The sequence below is a fragment of the Atractosteus spatula genome, chromosome 6, assembly GCF_055471065.1.
Source record: "Atractosteus spatula isolate fAtrSpa1 chromosome 6, fAtrSpa1.hap1, whole genome shotgun sequence".
Classification (NCBI taxonomy): domain Eukaryota; kingdom Metazoa; phylum Chordata; class Actinopteri; order Semionotiformes; family Lepisosteidae; genus Atractosteus; species Atractosteus spatula.
The window spans coordinates 3,744,411-3,771,246 of record NC_142711.1 but is presented as its reverse complement, the minus strand read 5'-3'; the positions used below and the strand labels follow the sequence as shown (position 1 = coordinate 3,771,246).

General features: G+C 39.9%; 1 protein-coding gene across 8 annotated transcripts in view; it reads right to left on the bottom strand.

Moving 5' to 3' along the window:
* Positions 1-26,836, bottom strand: part of piezo2b (piezo-type mechanosensitive ion channel component 2b) — a 207,215-nt gene that overhangs the window by 78,358 nt on the left and 102,021 nt on the right. For all 8 annotated transcript variants that reach the window (XM_088918201.1, XM_088918192.1, XM_088918196.1 and 5 more), the window contains exon 5: positions 17,091-17,253. In XM_088918201.1, the coding sequence (XP_088774327.1) occupies positions 17,091-17,253 (163 nt within the window). The remainder of the gene's footprint in view (positions 1-17,090; positions 17,254-26,836) is intronic.

The following is a 26,836-nucleotide window of genomic DNA, read 5'->3' as shown; positions in this document are numbered from 1 at the left end:
GGGGAAGCAAAACAAAGGATATACAGTATAGTCAAAAGCATAGAATTTAAATCTAGGTATACTATTTTAAAATTGTTTAATGAACCTGCAAGGCCTCATCTAGAATATTCTGAACAATTTAAAAAAATATTACTGCTCTGTAACCCATCCAGAGAAGTGCAGTCCGAATCACCTGATGACCCACACCTGCAGACTGAAAGAACTGACCCTGTTCAGTCCTCAATACGGATGGCTACCAGAGGGCATGATACAATCATTCAAAACCCAAAGGAGGGAACTACAGTATGTGGAAGCTCTTTAAAACCAAGGAAAGGTTGTAAGAGTGTGGACCAAGCTACCCAGTCCTGTTGTTGGAGCCGATACACTGGCCTGTTTCAAGAACCAGCTAGATGTGCAAGATGCCACCCTGTTGTTTGCAATGTTCTTCTGGTACTGTATGTCACATCTAGGTATCACTCTTGTCACAGTCAGGTGAAAATTGATCTAGTCTGATGGTTTGCTTGGGTTAGAGCTCCTACTGTCGGAGGCTCTGAACATGAATAAACGCAGTTTCTTGTACTGTATGTACAGCGTCAGAATACAATGTGTTCCAATTCACTGCTGACATTTGTTGTCAGATCAATTAAATCACTTAGGATAGTTACTTACAGGATTTTGAAAGCTATTTGTGGGTCAAATGTAAGGGATATTATACAACAGTGCTACTGTACATATCCTGGATCCACATTATTTTGGAAAAAGTTACAGCAAAAAGATTAATATTGACCCTGATCTAAAAGTACCTACTTACAGATTTCAATGAAATTACACTCAGGATTCAGACAGAAAATATTTAAGAAAATATTGTTTTTGACAACTAACTGCATTCCTATTTTCACTACACAGTACTTACAGATCTGTGTTTTTACCACCAGGTGTAATTAAATACTAGTGTGACTATATTCTGTAAATATATATATATATCATTTTTATTCATTTTTCACCAGAAAACTTCATACGTATGTCATGATCTGGTACAAACGGTATGAACACTCAGGCACATGTCACTGTGTGATAAACAGAATAACCCTTAATTATATCATGGTATTTAGGTATGCAGCCAACCACAGCTTTTAAACCCAACCACAGTGAATGGGAATTCATGCACCTTGTCACTCTTAGCTATTTTTTTACTGTTTTGTAGCAAACCATATGAAAACTGTAATTCCTCATTTCAGTGATATTTGACTCTGTATTGATGTGTATTATATCTCCATTTCACATTAAACAGTTACTTTAAAGCTAATATAGTCACATTCATGCATTGAAATGTGAGAACAGGAACATGTCCTGACCCAGGTTTCAGAACCTGTGTTTCTTTTCAGCACAGACGGTGAACACAGAAGTCACCCCCAGCTTAACAAGGAAACTAGTGTGGAAAATTGCTGCACCGCAGACAGGATACTGAATGCGACACAGGAAGATCACATTGCATGTGGAATTAAATCATAAACACAATCTTACAATGTGCCTACTACTAGCAAAACAGCATTGCACTGAAAAATACCAGACATTTTGCAACATCAAATATCTATTGTGTAAATACTGCACCAAATACAGTTAGGTAATTATATTTGACTTGATTATCCATTCACTAGTTCATTAAATATTTTGGAAGGACACAAATTCAGTCAATATCGCTAATAGTGGGGGCACCTAAAGTGCATTTAGGATTGATTATTAGCACAAAGCAATAAAGTAAAACCTGCAGGGTAATTTCCTGTACTGTATAATCATCATTATACCCTGCTGTGCAAATGCTGTAGGTACTTTCCATTATTCTTCTTTTTTCACGCAATATTTTTCAGATTTCTACAGTGATCTTCAACCGCTTACTGTTTTGTTTTAAATTAACAGTTAATTTGTAAGTTAACAGATTTGTATTTTTTAGCTTAGCGGATCTGTAAAAAACAAATAAACTGAATGGCTAATCATCATCATCATCATCATCTTTATACTTATTCTGTATAGCGCTTTTCTGGACACTCCACTCAAAGCGCTTTACAGGTCATGGGGATCCCCTCCACCACCACCAGTGTGCAGCCCCACCTGGGTGATGCACCAGAACGCTCCCCACACACCAGCTCTCAGTGGGGAGGAGAGCAGAGTGATGAAGCCAGTTCAGAGAGGGGGGTTATTAGGAGGCCATGATTGATAAAGGCCAGGGGGGAAATATTGTCCAGGATGCTGGGTTACTAACCCTACTCTTTTCAGGAAATGGCCTGGGATTTGTAATAACCTCAGAGTGTCAGGACCTCTATTTCATGTCTCATCTGAAGGACGGCACCTTTTTTACAGTATAGCGTCCCTGTCGCTATACTGGGGCATTAGGACCCACACAGACTGCGGGGTGAGCACCCCCTGCTGGTCCCACTCACACCTCTTCCAAGAGCAGCCTTAACTTTCCCAGGAGGTCTCCCATCCAGGTACTGACCAGGCTCACACCTGCTGAGCTTCAGTGGGCTGCCAGTGGAGAGCTGCAGGGTGATACAGCTGCTGGCTTAGGAACATACTGTAGCAAGAAGAATCACTGGACCAAGGAAACAGTGGAGTATATCCCACAGGACCAAGAAATGGACAAGAACAAGACCTCCTGTGAGAAAATAATAATAATAATAATAATAATTGCTTACACTTACAGTATATAGCGCTTTTCTGGACACTCCACTCAAAGCGCTTTACAGGTAATATTTCCAATGACACCTGTGTCAGAGTCTTTCATGCTGTTTTATTATGAGATATTTTGATTAGAAACATTTTTATTTCCAACCGGAATATATGGGAACTAGGGATGGGACCATGTAACAGAATCCACCTTTGAGGTTGTTGAGTGTTTCTTTGCTCTTTTCAACTGACCCATCGACTACTTCTGACTAACCAAGCATTGCGTTTGCAAAAATTTGAAGAAAATTACTTTTTTTTTTCCTTCTGTGAAATATCCATCCTCAGAACGACTCCTATGAAAACTGAGATCACGCGTTACTGGAGCATGGCTGCAATTATGATGAAATCAGCTGTTTTAGAGACTACCTTTAAATATATTGATATGTGAAGTCTTGGGACAGTTTGTTGGAAGCTGGCATCTCAAAGTGACTTTCAGTTATTGCAGCAATGCCTTCTTTTCTGTACATAAAAATGTTGGAAAAAACCTGTTTCAGCAAAGATACACTTTTTGTGTACATATGATATAGTTTCTGTGATACAGTTGCTGTTTTGTCTTCAGTTCTGCTTTGTTTTGAAGAGCTTATTGAACGGTCATTTCTTTAACAAACTGATTTATTATTACTCTTGATTCATCTCTCTCCTATTCCACCTGAGCCTGAACTACATATTTTCCTATTTTGTTCTACCCCCTGCAGATGTTACAGGCAGGTTTACTGAGCCAGCGTAGCAAAAGTCAACGTGAATTTTATCCTTCTGCTAAAATAATTTATTTTGGAGGGTTTTCTGGAATTATGCTAATGTAAGCCTGGCTAACATTACTTCATGTAAATATGTGTTCTTCAGGTATGGAAAAAGGACTCTCTAAACATTTTATGAAACAAATGATTAACATCAATTTTCTAAAATTTTTACATACTTTTTTTTTCCAAAACTGGTGTGCATTACCCTACTGCAGTAAAAGTTACTGCAAGGTCACTTGCAGGGATTTTTTGCACCTGCTGTACAGTTTCTGTAGCGCTTCAGAGTTTTTAATTTCTAGGAACTCTCACATACCAGGAGAAAGAAATGCATCAGTTTATGCACACATGGTGTGCGTACAGTGAACGTGATGAAACTACTGTAGCATCCTAACTGATGTACCATCAAACTGAAGCTGAAAAATACACTGGACATTTTTAGTCGTTTTGTCATCATCACTGCCCTTTAATTGTCTTTAGTTCATTAGTAAACCTATTTGCCGTGGTTATTTACTGTAACTGATGTCCCAGTGTAACTGCAGTTACTGTACCTGTAGAAAAAACAAGAGAATTAAACATTGAGAATTAAAAAACTGACAAGCATTATCTCGATATGAAAAAAAGGTCTAGGTGATGTTAGCTGTGAAACCACCGGAAAGGCTAAAGCAAAAGGCAAAAAGCCTATATACAATAAAAGACTATAGTTGGCTTGTCACACTCCATACTAAATAAAAAAATAAATATAGAAAATTTGCTCTTCCCAAAGCACATTTATATAATTTATACACATACTGTATAACACCTACAGTATACTGTATGTTGTATATACTGTACAAAAAGCAAAAACTGCATTAACTGAGTTATTTTTTCCCTCCACCCTTTCTAGGAATTGTGGGAACACTGGGTTTCACTTGTATCAGTGCAACTCAGCGGGAGGGCTTGGAGGACAAAGGGTTAGGGTTAGGGTTAGCGAGAGGGCTTGGAGGACAAAGGGTTAGGGTTAGGGTTAGCGAGAGGGCTTGGAGGACAAAGGGATGAGTGAACCTTCCGAACTGAGGATCCTAAATGACTTCACTGAAATAATATAAAATAATAACACCTTTTGACACCTTCTGTAGTTGTTTATTTGAGGGGATCTATACAGAAACTACCCTGTGATGTGACTCTCAAACAATTGGCCTATGCAGTAGTATACCAGCACAATGAATAACACCACTGGACTGCTTTCCTTTGGCCTGTCGTGAAAGAAATTCTTCCTTGTGAAGCTGAAAAAACAGGCCTTTAATCTGTATAATATCAGTTGCAGTGTATCTTAATTGGTTTAACAAGTTACATTTGAACAAGCAGAGTTTATTTAACTTATCCAACTGCTTCCACGTACTGCTCCACACCTCAATCAGAACTCACATTCAGAAAAATAGGCTGCAGAGCTCTTAGCTTCCATTAAGATCGGGTTCCAGGCTGCTTCGTCCTTTCAAAGCATGCCTTCATACAGAAGGCCTTCCTGCACACATTTCTGGAAGACTTTTACAGGCTTTGTAAACTGCGGATAAAAATCCCCAACTGTTTTGTGGGCTTATCCCAGCCGAGCAGTCAGACTCAAGGAAAACAGATTTCTAAGTAGAAGTAAAAATTATTTTAAATTCACCCCATTTAAATGGCAATCTCAAATGCCATTTTTGAATTGTACATATGTAAATATGCAGAATCTAATCATGCTTGTGATTCCAAGTCTACGTGTAATAAAAAAAGTATCCAACTTCAAACTACTTCAACCTACTTCTGTTGTGACCCTCTATGCCTTCCTCTAAATCTTTTTCAAGATCTCTTCGTCGTTCCTTCTCTTCCCCCCTTAGCTACTTGCCCCCCAGTATTACTAAACCAGCATTCTGTCTCTTCACAGGGACCTGTTCCAATACCAGGCTTTCTAATCACCTCCTATTCCTTTACAGGTCTCATCGTTATAATATCATTCCTAAAAGATTTCACCTGAAATTGAACACTTTTTCCTTTGACTCTGACACCTCCCAGAGTAACACTCAGAGACTTCTACAACAATTTTTGCGGAAACTAATGCTCTCTACCATTTTCTCCCTCTAACAATAGATTGCCCTTTCTAACAACAACATCAAAGAAGCTAAGGATTTTTAATGGCTAACAGCTCCACACCATCTTCCCTTTATAAAAAAAAGATCACACCTGAAGAAGGCTCCACAGTCGAAACGTTGTTTCCTTTCCTGTCTTTTCAGCATGGAATAAACCTATTAGTTGTTCCTTTGCAGCCTACGCAGGCTGACGCAGCTACTGTACCTACTTGACCTACTAAGACAGCAGTGTTTTCACTGAAACAGTCACAGCGCCCAGAAGTGATCATTTGGTATTTGGAGGGGAACTCCTTGCCAGCAAGATGTACTGTAGAACTAGGCTATGCCCCGTTACAGTAAGTGCCATTAACACAGTGATTAATCACATTTTCTTTTGCCTCTGGTTCCACTATAAGGGTGCATAAACTATGCTGTTTGAAAGGCACAACTAATCAGCTTCCGAACAAAATACATTTGACCCACACATGCCTGCTTACTTAACCATCAATCGGTGAGATTCACACCACCCACTGTCACAATGAAGCCCAATCCATCATTCAGGATCCCATCCCGGCCACAGACTGTTCTCCCCCCTGCGCTCTGGCAAGAGGTACCGCACTGTTAAAGCACGGACCACTGGACTCAAGAACAGCTTCTACCCCACTGCAGTGCACGTCCTCTACAGCTCAGGGCCTCAGACTCAAAACACATCTGTACTCTGCACTTTTTACATGGTCTACCATGTTTCTTTTCACTACTACATGTTCATTGTTCTCCACAACATATTTATTGTTCTGCTGTTATTATTTATGTTTGTAATGTACTGTCTACATTGTGTGGTTCTGTGTTGTCTGCCGTACTGTGTACTGTACATCCCAAGAGATCAGTGCGAATTCCAATTCCAATGTACACGTACATATGGCAATAAACCCCACTACTCTACTGCTCTCTACTCTGTCCCAGCTGCCAGCCAATCCAAAAGTGGATTTCAGGTGTCTAGAACCTGCTGCTGCTGCACGACAGCCGAGATAAACGCACGTGTGCCGGATTCTGCCAGCCTGTCTTCAGGGTGCGGTTCTCCTCCAGCTCCTCCAGCTCTGCCAAGGGCTTGGTGGGGATGAGGGTCCGTGGGGCAGGGGGCTCCACAGTGCACACAGCCCGCCGAGTTCTGCTCCTCCAGACAGCTGACCAACAGGACAGGGCATGGGTGCCGAGCAAAGCTGCTTCTGGTGCTTCGCAGCTTCCAGTGGGTCTCCTCAGCTCCCTTAACAAGGAACCCCTCGGAATACTCAACACACCTTCCTCCTTTTCTTGTAGTTAGCCTTCTTTTAGAATTTATTACATCATTTTCAGAAATTGTGTAGCATAAAAGTAACCACAGAGGAATCGTTAATTTTTTAAGGCATGAGCATTTATGCTGTAATGTGAATAATTTTTCATTTCAAACCGCAACATGACTTGGCATGGCTACAATTGTTGGCATTTACCTTAGTCATTCCGTTTCATTTCCTAATCCATTTTGCAAACAGATTTTTATTTCGCTATGTGAAAATCTTAATGCTCTATAGATGCATGGGTTTTTTTGCTATTCGCTTGACTATTTATAAGGGTTGCAAAAACGGTTCAATTAAACCAAAAATGATAATGAATAAGATGGTCATCGTTACACTTTTAAATCTTTTTATATAAAATACATTAAGTATAGAAATAATTGACATATAGCATTTATAGGTGAGCTACTGTATAGAACATGGCACAAGCCTCAGAGTTCAAAATCCCATATTACTTGTTCGAGAGATTCACACCATCCACTGTTGCATTGAAACCCAATCCATCATTCAGGATCCCATCCTGGACACAGACTGTTCTCCCCCCTGCGCTCTGGCAAGCGGTACCGCACTGTTAAAGTACGGACCACTGGACTCAAGAACAGCTTCTATCCCACTGCAGTGCACATCCTCAACAGCTAACTGCAATGCCTCAGACTCAATGCACGTCCACAATATATTTTTTTTGCTTGGTCTACAGTACCTTGTTATTTCAGTACCACATATTTATTGTTCTGTTGTTATTGATTATGTGTGTAATGTATTGTCTACAGTGTGTGTTGTTGTCTGTGTATGTCCCGAGAGATCAGTGTAAATAAGAACTCCAATGTACTGTACATCTGACATAAACTCCTCTACTACTCTACTATTCTACTTTGTGAAAGGGACAAGTACAGAATGTGTCAATAAACGTGTGTAAGACAAATAAAAGGTGTGTAAGATCCTCCCATATGGGCTGTGTTTAAGGGGCAGACAAAATAAATTGATTGTAAAATCTGAAACATAGAAGCACAACAGAACTGTGCTTTACTTACAGTGTAAGTAAATAAGTAAGCCAACTAAACCTGCATCCTCACCCTTCTATACAAGACCACATCCCAGATTTCATGGGGTCAGACTGTTACTTAACAAACTTAACACTGTGCTGAGTTCATAGTGGTTTTACATGTAATGACAATTATAAATAAAAGATAATTATAATGTATAATAATGGTTTAAAAACACCACATCAACACAAGTGTCACAGAAATCTAGCTGTATGCTAACTTTAAGAGGTGCTATAAGCTTTAAATGTTTTGAGTATTTGTTATGTATTTTGAATATATACAGTATATATTTCTACAAATATTAGGAGTTTGTTTATTTTGTCCTTATTTTAAAATATTTGATTAATGCAGTGTGTGGCTAGATATGTAAGAATATGGCACATGCTGCCAGAAAAAATATAAATGTACTTTTTAGCAGTACATACTGTACAGTTATCGTTGTCACCATGATATCTTTTAATACACAGAAGAGACAGCCTTTCAGCACCTCGGACAGTTCAAGGATTGATATTAAACTAATATCTTGAGCAGTTCTAATAAGAAGCTCCTTAAATTGTTTCTAAAAACGTCATTGCCAATATTTTATCTTATGAAACTGCAGTGCACTAAAGGCCCAGTGAAACTGCCCTTGGAATGGTCACTATGACAAGTAAGAAAAAAAAGGTCTACGTTTCTTCAGTTATGCAGATTTTCTTGACTGTTATTTCTTATGATAAATGTCTCAGGATAAAAAAAAAATAACTCTTAAAGGTATTCACTCAATCATTGTATAAAGATAAGGATAAGAAGGTAGATTGGACATAGATTAGTGAAATACTGTACACTTGTAGGATTCATTTATTTGCCTTATTAGGGGTCAAGCAAAACTATTGTTCTATAACATTTCTATAACATCGTTTTCAAATGTGGAAGAAAACTTAACCCCCCGACGAAAACCCATAAAATCTGGCAGCATTATAAAAGGCCAAGGGAAGCTTGCATCTGAGACAAAATTACACCAAAGGGTCATAGGGTTGGGTTTGGCCATGAACTTGGCTTTAATATAAAACAACTGAACAGCTTCTCTGAAACTTTGACTTTGCACACAGCAAATCCTGGTGAACACGACGGACGGTAGGTCACCTTGCCACTCAGGGGCGGTCAAAATTTCTATTCCATAAAACACAGGCATCTACTGTAGAACACATAAGAGGACATCATAAGTGCTCTATTATATGTGTCCTTTTTTAAGACCTTTAATTCTCTCTTTAAGGTCAAATGCTAAGGTGTTTCAATAAAAATGAGATACACTGACCTAGTCACATATGATTGTTGCTAGTGTAACAGGGCACTAAGAATGTTACAGAAATGATATCATCCCCCATGAAGCCTCAAACAGCATAGAAGCAAAAGACCTGTCGTATTTGCAGTGTCTGCTCTAGGCCAATGAATAACCATAATCGAAACCCTGCATAGCCGGAGAAGAGCTACGCCCATCCGACTTGCAGCTACTGTATACTGTATGTATTTTTACACACCTAAAATTGAAGGTAATGAACTGTAAAACATCTCGGATATAAGTGCGTAATTAGTAAATACCCATCCATGCATTTCCTAACTGCTTCTTCCAGTCATGGGGCGCAGGGGAGCCGGAGTCTATCCCAGCAAGCAAAGGGCGCAAGTAAGGACACACCCTGGACGGGACGCCAGTCAATCTCAGGGCACATACAGACACAAACACACACACTCACACTAGGTTTCCCCCGAAGCCTGTTCGAAACGAGTAACTCCTTACTGCAGTCCCCTCCATGATCGCCGTCGTAACCTTAACCAGTCTCTTCCAGGGTAAGATCTTTCAAGATGCGCCTCTCTTTGAAACAAACACTCGGAGCCTCACCGTGAGGCTCAATATGTCACCGTCCACTGACAGCGAGGGTCTCACTCAAACCCAAGTGGACACAAACCTATTCGAGCGAGGCTCGGTATCTCACAGTTGCCTGGCAGTGAGGGTCTCACTCAGACCCGTCAATCAAGCCAGATTCACACCGCGAGTCTCAGTGCCCCCCTGACAGTGAGGGTTTAACTGCAACACGCAGACGGACAGAGCCTCAGTGCAACACTGCAACACCCTGTTACTTACTGCCACACTCCTGAGGCGACCAGGAGCATATCTCCCTGAACCCTTATACAGGGAAACCCGGCTTCACAGAGGTGCGCCAGTCCCCCAATAACCTCGGGCGTGTGCGGGTTCCCTGTTCCAGAGTGTCTCACCATCACCCTCTGGTGGCTGAACCCCTTATCTGACACTCAAGACCCAGCTGCCCCGTTTTGGAGAACTGTCATCGGGAACTGTTTTCATAATGTGGTCTGTTTTGATGTTGATGTTAGCACTGCAAACTAGAGTAAAAAACAATGATTTACCATCTTGGGAAACTAGACAATGATGGAAAAGGATGAAGTTTAAGAGAAATAGAATGATTTTTATGGAATCAACAGAAAATGGGTGGCAATTGTTTAAGGATATTATGCTTGAAACACAGACCCAAAACAACAGCACAAAAAAGCTAAAAGAACAGTAGAGAAAGGATAAAGGCCAGTGCATCACAAATAACAATAAGAAACATCTGACAACAAGCATAGAAGGATGTACAGTATTTCAGGGATTACGCTATGTAGCGGAGCTAGTTCGGACACGGTGACGTGATCGCCCTCACTACACGTAGCAGGGACCTCAGCTGCCTGGGCTGGGGGAGGTCTCCTTTAGCTCATGCAGCTGGTTCCCTGTTGCGTTACGCCAGAGACCCGGGTTCGCGCCCCAGGTGTGCGGGATGGAACGGGTGGCGGAGGGCAGGAGCCCGCGCGGAACCGCGACGGTCACAGCTACATGGGTTCAAAAAAGTTTGATCATGTTGAACTATCGCATCCTGCGCAGAGCACTCTGTCTCACTGTGCTTACCCTTCCGAAGGAAGGATCTTTGGTTTGCAGTACTGTATGTGTCTCAGGACAAGTGACACTAGTTATGCATTCCTCATTCACGTTCAAGTGGCCTCTTGGGCCATCCAAAGGCCCAGGTCTGCACCAGCCATCCTGCTGGAGGATGGTTGCAAGAGGACACTACACAACCACCTAGTACAGCAGTGCGGACACAGAAGGAGGCCTGAGTGAGTCATCTATGTGACCTCATTGTTTAATAGTACAGTTGAACTGACCAGAATTCGGAGTTCAGAATGGAAAATGACAATTTCACAATTAGCCCATCCCAACACACACTGCAGTACGATGCTGGAGAAGTATTCATCACTGGAGAAGCTGCACAGGAAATTCAAAAAGACTTTGACAACATTCAAGGATAGTAAACACTTGGCAGATGGCATGCAACGTAGACGAGTGCAGACTGTTACATGTACAGCACTTACAGTAGTAAAAACATTCATTAGAAATAAAATGAAAACCGCTGACCTAAGAAAAATAATTAGCTGTGTGTGTTAAAACATATTTGACATCTTCTAGACAATGTGGAAAAGCAACAGAAAGGCAAACAGGATTTTAGGACATAAGCTTAAAAACAGAATTTTAATAAAGGGATTGTATGTTAAAATTACACAATGCACTAGTAGGATCTGATTTGAAATGTGCTGTGCAATTGTGGTTACCACATTACAAAAATACATCTCTGCTCTGGAATCAGTCCAGACGACAGTGACCAGATGAATTCCTGGGCTGAAAGGAATGTCCTGTGCTCACAGGCTGAAAACCTAAATCTTTTTAGCCTTGAACGGAGAAGGCTGCAATGAGACCTGAATCAAGCATTCAAACTTCTCAAAGGCATCGACAAAGTCACCTCAATGGACTAGATTCAGAACCACTTGTGAAACACAAGCAAGAGGACAGAAGAGGAAAATACTGGCAAATAAAACACGTTGACAAAGGAAGAGGACTACGGTAATACTACCAGCCATATAAGTATATTATATTTAAATCCTTAAATTAATATCGTTATTAAGTTCTTTAGTTACGCAATTCCATATTTTATTCCCTATTAAGCTTATTATCTAAAAAGTACACAGTTTTTACAGCAATAACGACAGCAAGTATTCATAAAAAAGGTTAAAACATTATAGCTTTTTATAAAGTATATAACCTTAATATAGTCAGAACGTGCACGTCAAAACGGAGCGGAGCGGTGGCTCTGTGGCTCAGGATCTGCACCTATGGCTGGAAGTTCGTATCCCCCGGCTGGCAGAGGAATCCTACTCTGTTGGGACAGGTGCTCCAGGGGCGCTGTATAAATGGCTGTGTGCCTCATGGAGAGCAAGCTGGGGTATACGAAAAGAAAAACTCCTAATGCAAGAAATTGTATAGGGCTAATAAGGAGATCTTAACCTTTCCAAAAATAACCACAGCAGGTGACCAAGTTAAAGACATTTATGAAGAAAGTGGAATACTGTTCTGTACTTTTTATTTAAGCTACCATCCATATTCAGTATGTATAATATATTTATATTCCTAAATTCATATCATTTATGACGATATGATGTTCAGAGACATTATGCTCCTGTAATTTTTATGCTCAGCTACCAAAAATTCCCTTTAGTTGTAAAATTCCCTAATAATATTCCAGATTAAGAGTATTTAAAGGTGCACAGTAGAGAGATTAAATGAAGTAATCGTTTCACTAACAACTAAAGCACCGCAAGTGCCACCTGTCGATCATCCTTGACCAGCGAATCACATGCCGCCGCAACCTGCAGCCCCAGTCCTGCGTTACGGGGTTTTACCATGCATTTTGAATGGCTACATCTGTATTTAGGACTGATGATACTGCTAACTTTTTTACATAAAGGGTTGCGAGAGTATGGAACAACCTATCCAGTCATGTTGTCAGAAGCTAATGCCCTGACTTCTGTCAAAGAAATGAGCTGGATGAGATCCTCAGATCACTTAGTAGTCACCAAACAAGTTGATTTCTTATGTGCTTTCCCCAGTTACTCTTTTGACTGCAGCTAATTACCACAGACGTCCAAAATATCTGAAACATCAAAACGTAGACTGAATCTTTCAAAAGGAAATACATATCTTGATCTAGGAGTTCATCTGTTCGCAGACTCACGGTGAACGGGGAGTAAGAAAGCAGTGTGGTTTTAATTAGCAGTGAGTCATGAAGTGGAAATGTCTGCCACATCCAGGGCTGCCGGCCAACTCATTACCAACTCCTAAATGGTTGCACACTTGGAGAGAACATGTCTGCAGACTGTTTTTATTAAGAAAGAGAAAATTTAAAGCAGGAGCATTGACCTGGCACGTGGCCCAGCTGGCAGGCCCTTAAGAGCAGTGATACAAGTCACAAAGTATCAAGGTAAGAAAGAAACCCCAGTGACTTTAGCAGAGCTGCCACTGAAAATACAACAGCCATAATTCACACCAGATGGCTACATCAAGTGCTGGAATGCAATCGCATTATTAATGGGAGCAGCACAGAAATGAATGGGAAAGCTGGGTTACACTGCTGTGTGCATCTCTAAGCAATATTAATATTGAATTAAGGCTAGTATTGCAAACAGGGAGATCATACACATTTGGTGAAGTTTATGTAGGATTTAGTTGTATTGATAAGCTGTCTAATTGAATGTATGGGAGGTGAACCCCTTTCTTGTAATCACACTTGCTTCAAAGCACTAAGCAAATAATAATAATAATAATAAACTTTATTTTATATAGCGCCTTTAAAGGTGGCTTCTCAAAGCGCTTTACAGGATGACAATAACAATAAATAAGAAGAATACAACAATAAATAAGAAGAATACACAAGATAAGACACAATTACAATTTCAACAATACAACAATAACAATAGAGGAGACCGTGGATGGTGGTACTAAGAAAAGCAGAGGGGTGAAGAATGGAACCAGTTCAGTAAAGGCTTTTCTGAAGAAGAAGATTTTGAGTCTGGATTTGAAGGAGTTTAGAGAAGGTGACTCTCTGATATCCTTGGGAGTCAAATTTCGGGGAAACATCTGCATCCTGGGACACTTCAGGAACAGACTGTTTAGAGAACTGATTTTTTAGTTTTGTAAAACAAAAAAAGAAAAAAATCTGTTTAGAAAATGATGGAAAGGAAATATAGTGCCAAACTATATCCGCAAAAAGAAGTGTGCTTATACACAGAACTATCACAATTCCAGGGTACAGTAATATGAATTTAACACCACATTAAAAGATAAAGTAATATGCTAAGATAATACAAATAGCTCTAGATAAAACAATCTTTCTCATCAAATTCATATAATTTAACTTTAATTCCAGTGAATCAGCACAGCCTGGCAAATTCGTTTGGTACGCAAACGTCAGACCTTTTTGGCTCTATAATTTATGTGCCTATATTTTGTGTGGATTTCAAAACAAAATCCGATGAAGCAAAATGTCAGATGTAAATGTGCTACATGCTAAATTGGAAAAAAATAAAGACTGTAGCCAGAACAAATAGTGAACTATGAGGAGCTAGAAGGTAAAATAAGCAAGAAGAACTCAATAGTCTCCTGGAGTCAAGAAAACAGGCCTCAACCACATGTATAAAAATCTAAACTGGAACAGGACCTGCATTGTAAAACTTGCAACCCATCCAGAAGATGCAGATGAACCATGAAATAAAAGGTTATGGTCTAATTAAGATCGGATCAATTAAATCACTGTTTAGTGTTAACTGCAGCTGTTCCACTGTGTAATCACGTAACACAAAGGGCTCGGGGTCACGCTGGATCAATTTAAGGGTTCTGGGTGGCTTGGCCTGATCAAATGATTCTCAGTGTTATTTGAGGTAACAACATCAGACAGACTCTAGGCTGATTTTTCGCCTGTTCTTCACGCATGCTGGCCTCCATCATGACTGCTGGAACGGGCCATCAGGACCAATAGCAGTGAAAGAAGCCTTTAAAACCACAGTTTTCTTAAATTAAAAACGGAAGAACTCTTTATAACAGGGCAAAAATCAGTCGTTTAAATCTAAATGATGTGTGCCAAAACATAAAGTCAAATGATCTTTTTCTTTTACCCAATGGATTTGATAAAATTTCAATACAGGATGTCTAGGTCTTTATAACGCTTTTTACTGGATGTTAAAATCATACAATTTCTGTGATGTAACTTTAAACTGGTAATAGGAAATTATGTTTCAAAAGACACTCCAGACAAAAACAGAATATAAAAACTGCTACAAAACCATTTTTTTAGAAAAATTAAGGTTCAAGATGATTTACGTAATTTACCAAATAACCATTTAAAATATAAGGAAGAAGTAATAGGTTTATTCCATGCTGAAAAGAGAAGAAAGAAAACACAGACGCTGCATTTTCTTTCTTCTCTTTTCAGCCTGGAATAAACCTATTACTTGTTCCTTTGCAGCCTACACATGTTGATGCAGCTACCCACCTGAACTATTTAAAAAAATAAACTTTATTTACAGCTAATTTCATCTTTGGAAAAGGAATTCTCTACCTGCATTACAGGAATACCTTTAAAAGAGCTCTAAAACAGCTATTTCAAGTTACCCAAAGGTGTTCTTCAATAGTACAGTTTGTGACAGTTAGGGCAGACAGTTCAGGAAAGTGGATTACACTGAGAAGAGAAGAGTTTGAGATGAACACATATGGAACCAAGGCATGTTTTTTTAGGAGAAAATGTGTCTTAGATTACAGGCTGTCAGCAACATATGACACCACTGTGCTTTAGGCTGGAGGCAGTCATCCTTTTCCCTGAGGTTTGTGCAACTTCATTGTTTTGCCCTCAAACCCAACGGACAACTCCCATACTGTCACCGCCTTTCTGAGGGCTTTACGACCTCAAGATCAGTGTCACAATACTAACGTCAAAACAGCATGCTTCATAAACTAAACCGCGAGTCAAAACGTGCTTTGAACAGTGGCGCTATCAACACTGAGATCCTGCGGACACTTCACCTTACTTTCTTTTAAAATAATTTTCACTGGAAATAACAACACCTATGAATTAAGTGTCCTGAATGGATTATGGGGTATTTAGTGAAAATGGGGCTGAACTCGCTTGGCTGAGGACTGACCTCCTGGCCAGGGGACGAGGAGGCTGGGACCCCCTGTGGGGTGAGGGGTGACCCAGGGGCTGCTGCAGAGGGGGAGATGGGGTGCAGGTGGGATACAAAAAGCCGTACGTGAGGGAGAAAAGGGGATCTCGTAGGTATTTATAGCGTTTTAAAAGAGGAAATGAGTCATGAGTGATTGCTAATTACTGTCAGCCGAGTCTGATTGAAGTTGGTTGTTGTCATCCCTCCCGGACTTTCGTTACAAACTCCTTTTATCATCACAGCCTGGACCATCTATTATACAGGACCTGGTAGGCTTAACCCGATGTCGTCCAGTGCATTACCAGTAATCAGCAACTGAGACTTTCAAGAAGCATAAGGAAGAGAACAGGAGGGGGGGGGGGAATCACTCAGTAAGCCTGTGCTTATCAAACAAGACAGGAATAACATCTAACTGGGAACATTCCAGGTAGTAACATCCATCACTCCATTATGATCAGGAAAAGGCTGAGAGGAGAGTATCAGGATCCTGGAAATAGTACAAAGTGAATAATAATTGGGTTTATTCCAGACCATAATGTTCTCCACTCATTATACTCCTACTAGCAATGGAGTGTAGTGTATCATGAACTGGAATACACCTGGAAGTATGGATGCTTCTACAACATATTTTTTTAAAAAATGACAGGAAAGTGTTATGTATTTAGTGTAAAATGTGGTTCCTCCTTTCCCTTTTCCACACAGACCTAATTTTAAATCCAAAAAAGACATTCAAATAAAAACAAATATTATTCTTGTTTTTTTTTCACAATTATTTTGTCTTAGCTGGACTGGCAATGCCATTCTTTCGTAATTTCTGCCAGCAAATGAAGAGCAACTCCTGTCTAGGAGTACAAAGCTTTGAAATTCTTTGAAGGTTCCTGCATGTTACAGTACATACTGTACAATAGGAGCAACAGGGAAGTTTTACAACGGCACAGAAACACACTTCACTGACCCATCAGAGAGCACAGTGTTCCAAATTATGCATGCAAACATAACGTATAAATAACATGTCAATGCTTCAGAAACACTCTTCTGCCAGTGGTGAAATACCGGACTGAGACAGCAAAACGATGAATGCAGAGACTTGGACACGTCTATCCTAGACAATAGTGACCTTACCTGTTCCTCAGTTTCAAAATCCACGTTGTACTGCGCCATGTCCTCTTTGGGGTTGTTCTGAACCAGGCTTCGACACAGAAGCCAGGTCGACAGGCCTGCAATAAACATGCCGATGTCCGGAATGAACACTCTGACTCCATTGCCTGCATCTGCTCCCCTCACACTGCAAAGGAGAAGAAAAATAGGCATCAGGAACAGGAAAGGGGAAAAACAAGTACTAAATACAGGTACATCCACTTCGCATACTGTATCTGTGCAGTATGTACTTATTGCATGTAGCTACTAAACCACTGGTGTGTTTGTGTCACCCTGGCGGGCGAGTTGGAAGGCTTTATTTCTCTTGATCAGAAAAACAAACCTTCACAGATTTTTTAGCAAGAAATGCCTTCTGAAGTACTCAGGTGCATGTGCTACTGTATCTACTATACCAGCTGACCAGCTGTGAAAGATTCAAAATAAGATATAATAACACATAACTTTATTGTCCATCCAAAGATTCATTATTAAATTGCAGTTAGTAGGCAGACAAGGTACAGTTACTCATGCAACTGCTGAATGAATTAGAAAACAATACAAATAAGGGTTGAATGCTCTTATTCGGATGTTGTAATTAGTTGTAATTAGTGTGTAATCACAGGGATCTGTATGACCACAGGATCACTCTTCTACCTTATTCATATCAATAATACAGATTCTGGTACAGTTAGTAAACTAGTCAAATTTGCAGATAGTACCAAAACAGAATGATCAGCTGTCAATGGAATTTCACTGTTAAATGCAAATTGCAAAGGAATTTAAATACTGTAAGATGCAGAAAAAATTGAAGATCGGGCAAGCGCTTAGCAAATTCAGTTTAACATAGATTAGTGCATACAGCAATGTTACACATATAATAGGTAGCACAAAACAAATTATAGATACAAGATGTAAAACAGAACTTGATTGAGCTATCTATGAAAAGAAAAAAAAACAGTGTACTGTACAGTGCTGTTCTCACTTATCATATATTGATTACTTATTAAGAGCTGTTGAGTCAGAATTAAGTGAACTCTTGAAGACTCCCTTATGTTCTGCCTGCTGCAGTAGTTGGATACAATACCCTCCAAGCAGAGCATGGGCCCAGTGTACAGACATCTAAACAAGCAGGTGATTTAAGAGCTCAGTGGGAATGAAAATCAGCAAACACAGCAGTCCCCCTGGACCTTGCTTGGGAACCAGCATTCTTGGCAATGAAAAGGCAAACCAAAAAGTTAGGATGAGTAATTTAAAGAGTAGAAATTAAATTAATGGATATTATGTTAACACTGTATAAACACAGTACAAGAAAAGTATAAGAGCAGATACTGTGCATTCCTGGGTGTACAAACATCCTATAATGACAGGCTGTATCCTATACTGACAGAAGAGAATCTTTCTTGACTTGAGCAAAGAAGACTACAGGAACTTCTGAACAGGGAAACGTGTACAAAGAGCCTCAATTGTAATATACTGTAAGCAGATTGACCATGAGACCTTGCCTACTCAGACCCATAAGCTCAAAAAACCATGCTCTCAAACCAAGAAACACTGTACTAAATCAACAGAATGGGGATCTATAAAAAATAAGAATATTCCAGACACAGCAGGTTCTACACGGTCTCAACTTATCCTGGAGCTGAACCAAGATAACATTTATTTATGACAAGATGACAAAAATGCTCAGCTAACCATATCTGCAAATACATATTGCTTGCTGCACCCTTTACAATAAAGCCAAGGGAGCCAAGACTGTTTCCACAGAAAAGCACATTCTGTACATAAATTGTGTCCTACATGTGCAATTTTATATGCATCTTTGAGAAACCCAGATTCAGACCAACATAATAAAAGCTAGCTTGGCCTTCATTTAAGGGAATAAATATTTTTATTAAAACAAAAAAGACATATAAATCACATGCAAACGTGGGGGGAAAAAACTAATTGAGCTTGGATGAAATTTAATTATCCAATGAAGATTTGTTCCCAAACATTTTATTTTTAAGAATTGCATTAGAAAAGAGTCAGGATTGTTTAACAGGGCTAAGTGGCACTGAGCCTATTAAGAAAGGTGACAACACCCCCTAGAAATCTGGACAGCGTGGAGTTCTCCCACAGCAGGCTGTTCAGTCTCACAGCACACTGAAGTTTGCCACTGTCTCAGAGTGGCACTGATTCTGCTCTGAACTCAGTGGCTCTGACTGAATTCCAGCAGTGGCAGAGCAAAGCAGCACAGCATACATCTTCTATCAGTCTTCTGTTTGGCTTTTTTATGATCCCCTTAACAGATAATACTCCACACCATTTGATCTGGTCTAAATTCAAAATAATTGTTTTTAAAGTTGCACTTGCATTTAAAGCTCTGAAAGAGTTTAAAGGAGTGTTAAATACTGGCTTCAGTATGAAAGTATTTAATCCCTTATGAAGATGCATCTTCACCTTTATTTTAAAAAAATGAACAATGCTCATTAAAGTATTATAATAATAAACTATTTTATACAGCACCTTTATAGATGGCTTCTCAAAGTGCTTTACAGAATGACAACAACAACAATAAAAAAGTACACAAAATATGCACAATGAGAATACAAAATAAGAGGAGACAGTAGATGGAGGTACTGAATACAGCAGGAGCAGAGGGGTAAAGAACAGAGCCAGTTAAGTAAAGGCTCTTCTAAAAAAGGGTTTGAGTCTGGATTTGAAGGGGTTTAGAGAAGGTGACTCTCTGATATCCTTGGGGATAGAGTTCCAGAGCTCTGGGGCATAACAGGAGAAGTTCCTGTCACCCATAGAGTGTAGACAGGCTTGGGGGACAGATAGGAGACCAGAATTAGAAGAGCGAAGGTTGCAAGGTGGGGAGCAGGATGATAGCAGCTCAGACAGGTACTGAGGTACCATGCAGAGACTTGTAGGTGAGCAAGAGGATTTTGTCGACACGAAACTTGAAAGGAAACCAGTGCAAGGACTGCAGGATAGGAGTAATGTGATCACTTGGAATAGACCTGGTCAGGATTCTGGCTGCCAAATTTTGGACATACTGGAGTTTGTTCAAAGTTGATTTAGAAACCCCAGCGAGTAGAATGTTACAGTAGTCAATTCTGGAGAAGACAAATGTGTTGATCAGCTTTTCAGTCACAGTTAGTGATAACATAGGACGTAGTCTGGTGATGTTTCTGAGTTGAAAGAAAGATGTTTTGACAATAACCTGCACATGTGGGTCGAATGTCAAGCCTGAATCAAATATCACCCCCACGTTTTTCAATTTAGACTGAATTAAAATGTTTTTTCAGAAAGGTGTTAAATAATGAGCAGAAGCCTGTAGAGACATTTGGACAGATGAATGTGTAAATCTTAAAATCAAAATGGTGTCGACTTTGCCTTGTATTTGATATTGACTTTGCTTTATATAACTCCTGTCATTAACTCACAATGTGAAGCCAGATAAAAAAATATATTGCATACAATTTAAATTAGCTTTGACAAGAAATGTGTTAAAAAAGGCAAGCATGGGCATCAAAACATTCTACATAGAATCCCGAAGTCAATACCTGCAATCAAGATGAGAATTTGCATTACCTCATGGTCATTATGGTAAGAAATGCCTACAGCTCAGCTGATACAAGAAATAAACTACACTGTATAGTGGAATCAAACAGCATTACTGTATATATCATGTAGTTCTCTCACTGGGTCTTTAAAGCACTGTGCCAAAATTAACTTTTACTTTTAACTAAATTTACAAGGGTTCCATAAGGTATTATTTTGACAGAAAAAGAATCAGACTTCAACTATGCAGATATGTAATATGTCCATATTCCGTGCATTGCTCTTTCATTTCTGTAGTTCAGTCAGATTCTAATTAAGATAAGACGAGTGATTAGAATAGCAAGCAGTATTAGGGTAACTCACCTGGCTCAGGTGATCGAGAAGACAAGTCTGCAAGAATGGGGCTCTCAACAACACCCCCCCCCCCCCCTCCCAACACACACACACACCCACCCCTCTTCCTTGATGAAGGATGAGTCAGAGAACGAGGGTGAAGACGGGGTGCAAGGAGGGAGGTGAAAACAAAATGGGCAAGCGAGCCAGCGAGAAGCATGACGTGGAAAGGAAGGTACACCCGGCGGAGCTGTGAGAGTTGGACCACCTCGTGAACTTCTGTTCTCCCAGACGGAAGAGAAACTCAAGACCCAGCACACGCACGGCCAGTCTCTGAGCAGCTGGACAAGTGCTGCTCCAGGCAGTGGGCTGTGTCCCCAGGGCTGGGTATCCCTCAGGCTGTCGTGCAATAGTAACTCGGGGTGCAGGGGCGCTTGCAGTGTCATTTTTGGACTGGACTGTACCTCTCTAACCAGGGCTGAGACACATGGTGAGCAACATGAAAAACGCATTGGAGAAGCCATACTGTGTGTTACTGTGTGTGGGTGCTGCGCAGAGGAAATAACATACTGTATTTAAAAAATAAACAGGGAGAAGACACTCGCTTGCTGAAGTAACGCAGCTTTGAATATGTTCGAAATCCCAATACACAGAACACAGATTCATTTACTGAATGCTCATTATTTGAATTAAAATCTCTATAAATGGCATTTCAGGGCAACCATTCTTCTATGAAAAAGTTACTCAGAATGTTGGTGTCACGAATCTTACTCGCGTTATTTGTATTTGGACACCTCGCTGCCTCGATCTCTGGATACCTGACCTTACTCTGCCTCCGACCCCGACACCGTCTCTGCCTCACGTCTTCTGGATTTGGATACCCCGCTGCCTGACCTCTAGTTTACCGACCTTGCCTGGCTACCCTGACCTCGTACCTTGTACCACAACCTTTGGAAATCTGATATTACTCCTATTAGCTCCGCATAGGGTTCGTTATTTTCCACCGGTTCATACACTTGAGTGTGACAGTTGGTTTTGCAATAGTGTATAAAACATATCTAAGTACACCAAGGTATTTGTCTTAATATTGAAAATCTGGTGAAAGGCTTATTAAAGATTTTACATTTTGTAGTTTTTTCAAATAAGATCATCTGTATTTACTTATATTCTACTTTACAATTATAACTGTTTACATTTAAGTAAGTTTTATGCATTCTTTTAGAGCCCTTTTTAGTTATATTGAATGATTTATCAAATTTTGACTTTACTTTTTTGTTCTGACATCTGTATTCATAAGTAAAGCCTTCATCAACTTTGGAATATTGGGTCCTTTGTTTTTAAAGTTATATGCCCTTTGCCCTACATACAGTACATTTAGAGTGATGAAGTCAACTATTAGTACCTGTGTAGTCATTTATAAACCACCCTCCTCATTGGATTTATTCCAAATAAGATTTAACGCTTGTGTAGGGTCTTCAAGAAGGGACTGATCACATTATTTATGTCGTCATTTTCACAGAGCTGCTCTGTTTCAATTGTTTTTGTGAGGGAGTAGGGGGAGGGAGAGAAAAACTTAAAGGATTTTTGTTCCACCCATGTTAACTGTCCGTTGAGACCTTTCCTATAAAACACAGCAAAAAAGTACTTGTGCAGACATATTTTTACGAGCAAAAATACCAAATCATGCACATTTTGAACTTTCAAGAGAAATATGTATAAACTAATTCTAATAAAAGTTAGATGCAAACTAATAAGATGGTTTCAGCCAGAAATATAAAGCATCAACACACTAACTCAAGAGCTGTCTTTGCAATGTGAAGAGTGGAAGTGTACTTAATTCAATAGGTCATTAATTCTTAATTCATTAATGAAGAATTATGATTAAAAGAGCCGTACTCTAATATTTTTACAAAAGCTAAACAGAGGTCATTAACATTGCCTTAAAATATCACTAACCTCCCTTAAGTTTCTCAAAATTTTAGACAAATATTTGGATGCACTTCCTGCTAATTACACATGATATTACACAACATTTCAAAGGGGAACAACAACTGGAAATTTTAGCCAATTTGCTTTGAAGTCAGAGGCATTTGTCTTGTAAAATTTAACGAGCAGCCTACCACACTTGTTAACACATTTAAAAACACATAAGGGTAAAGGATGTTTTACTCCTGCTTCAGCAACCCATTTTAATGAATCCTCTCTATATATAAATGGGTTGTGCTTTACTGGTTCAAGGTTCCTTTCATCTCTAAAGCCTATAAAAATGAATGGAAGCTGGCAAAAAAGATATTCCAGATGTCACATGTTAAGTACAAGACAGACACCATGATACAGACAATCAACCTTCTGAATTCTGAATTTTTTGTGCCTTTATTTTCCAAACCTATAATGCTCCGTGTGTTTCTTATGAGAAGTAGGGGATTTAACAGATTTACAGCTCTCACTCTATTAAAAAAATGTCCCGTTAAAATGTTAGAAATGAAAGGCAGAGATATCTGTTGAACACAAGATAGAATATGTTATACAGAAATGTCTACAAAGTGAAACAGGGTCCGTTTCCTGAGTGGTCCAAGGTGCTTCCATGTGCTTTAATTCCCTGATTGGACGCAGTGTCCAGAAGCCTGTGAAGTCCTTTGAAAGGAAGATACAACAGGCAGGGAGGCTGTGTAAGAGCCACGAAAGGTTTAACAGGAAAGGTTAAGCCAGGTATATGAATATAAAATGGGGTAGGATGGTGAATTCACAGCAAGGTTCCACCTCACAAATACCAGAAAACTGTTAGGAGCAAAAAAAAAAAAGGAGTTTTAAGTAAAGCCAAAATGTTCTGTTCAAACAAATTCCAAAATCCTAAAAACAAGTTTAAGCTACAGAGTTCAGGACTGTTTCTGGCTCTTTTTCAATGGCTGACCAGCGTGCATAGTTCTGATGAAATGTCGTTTGTAATGTGCCAGCCCTTGAATGTGCTTGCACAAACAGAACATTCAGCACAATGAGCACGGTTAATGTCCCAGTGCACAATGAAAACACAGCGCTGCACGGTTAATATGATAAAGCCAGTGGAAGCACTTAGAATCTGATGCACATGACTAGTACAATGTGTGGTGTTTTTTTATTGTTTTGCTGTGTTATTGTTTTTCTTGGGATGACTTCAACACTGTCTAAAGACACACAAGCAGCACACAGATGAATTGCAGTTTGAGTAATAACAAATGGACTTGTTGTTAAACAAAAAAATAAACTATGGTTTTATGCTAACATGGGAAGAAGGGAAACACAATAATGCCTTGTTTGACTAGATTGCTGTTGATTTGAAATGGGCTTGTTTATATAAGACATTACTCATATAATGACATATGTGACAAAAACCAAGAAATGGGCTGCATTTCACCAAACCAGGAAGTGGAACCATCACAAAAAGTTGCTACTTGGTCGAAGGCCAATATTGCTGCAATATTCTCTTGTCAGCTTGGGATTCTGTAACATTCTAAAACCTTAATATTGTGTGTAAGACATCCCCCCAAGCAATGATGTACTATACACAACATACTCTAAACATCGTATGTTTTTGTAAAGAGGTTGCACCATTATCTGATGTCTGACATTCAAACAAATTGCGGCCTTCCGGGAACAAAACTTTCCAAAACACGACATTTCACTGACATAAGCTAAACACAAGCTTCCAGCAACACATGAAAAAGATGTTACAATGTTGTACGGTATGTTAGCTGGGATCTGGAAAGGCAGAGGGCACCTGCATCCAACCAGAACTGCATCTCTAGAACCTATCCTTAACCGCCCAGCCAACAGTTCAAGAGCTGCTGTGGTATCTTATTAACCACAGGAACATCCTTGATAGTCCCGAATAACGTTACTGTGCTTTGGCAGTGCTCTACAGATACACAGATAAGATACAGATCTTAATAGAGCGTTCGGCCACCACGAGTCAAAAGAACAGCTGGAATGGACACCGTTCTTCCACAAGAAATTCCATTGTGTGGTGTTTTGTTGATGGCGGTGGAAAACATTTCCCAGAAGTGTTTAATTGGGTTGAGATCTGGTGACTGGGATGACCACGGTATATGATTATCATAGATTTCATGCTCATCAAACCATTCAACAACCATTCATGCCCTGTGATTCAGGTTTGCTCGTCTGTTTTGCTGTTTATTTGAACCAATGCACTGACATTACATTACAGGAGTATGCTCTTTTGTCCACAGTTGCCCCTAGCTGATGTAGTCTTTCCCTCAGACTTCCATGCCAACATCACCTCAGCCAAGTTGAACAGTCACTGTCACTGAAGCTTCTGCCAAACATGCCCGAACAATCAGCCCTCTCTCACAGTAACTGCCATCTCTGCCTTTGGCCATAGCAGCTGAAATAATGGACAACTGTACCATCATCATCATCTTCTGCTCTGAAACCAGTATGAGAAGAAGTTCTGAACGTCACCTTAATGTCACCAGAGTGGCGGCAAACTGTTACACAGCAGCTTCTTCAGAGGCTCACTAGATGCATCGGTGTCAAGACAGGGACACAGAGCATTGTGGGTGAGGTCACAGCAGACACCTGAGTATTGTTATTTTCTTGTGACAGTATGTTGCTTGATTCTTAAGAAAAATCCAATAAAATAGCAAATGATGTGTTGTGATGAGTGGTGTGAAATTAATTCACGTTTCAGTTAAACGTACGGCATGTATGCATATGCTGTATGTCTTTATATATGCAGTACAGTATACAGTATGTACAACTGCATGTATGCACACAACATATCACGGCACCTCCACAGTCTTTGCACAAAAAAGTAATGTAATGAAATGATGAACTCTCAAAGCATAGAGTCTTACAAATGATGTGAAATATTTATCGTTTCACACTAACGTCAGTAATTTTCTCCTACTGGATCTTAGAAACACATGCAGTGCATTAAATGTGTGCCATGGTACAGTATAATGTTCCATCAGGTTCGACTTCATTTGCATAAGATCAGATCACTTTATTGGCCCTATACAATTTCTTGCATTAGGAATTTGTCTTTCCACATACCCCAGCTTGCTCTCCATGAGACACACAGACAGGGAGAGAGAAGCTGGGGGTCAGAGCGCAGGGTCAGCCATTTATACAGCCCCCCTGGAGCAGCTGGGGTGAAGGGCCTTGCTCAGGGGCCCAACGGAGTAGGATTCCTCTGCCGGCCGCGGGATACGAACCGACAACCTTCCAGCCACAGGCACAGAGCCTCAGCCACAGAGCCACCACACTGTACCTTTCCATAAAGTATATGTTCTTTGGACCAGCTTGTCTACAACACTAATACAGTAGTTTAAGTGACTGCAACAGCTCATTAATTTTAGTATATTTGGCTGTACCAGTTATACTGTTTATAAAGTAGTTTATATAGTAGTCATACTGGGTGATCTACAGTATGCTCTTTCTACCTCCAGGTCCATCCATCAAAAAAGCAGGCTCCAGGAAGACAGTATTTGTATTGGAAATGTCAAGAGCAGTGGGGGGTGATCATGCGTTAGTGTGGGTGGGAGTCTGCGAGAGGGTAGGAGATACCATTTGCATAAATAATCTGGGAGATTTCTTAATAGTCTGAAACTCAAAACTGAATCACGGCAGGTAGCAGCAAGTGGCCTGTGCACTGTGTCTCTGAAGGGGGTCTCAGTAATTTGATTTAATTATTTAGAGTGCAAGTGAAATCCGAGACACACTGAATACTTGATTGCTGGGTTGTGTTATTTCAATGCAAACACATGGTTTTTCACATGGTTCAATTCACAAAATGCCTTGAAAAAAATATCCAGGAGAACACAAATCCTTTAACATAAGTTATTGACTTTCCTTGA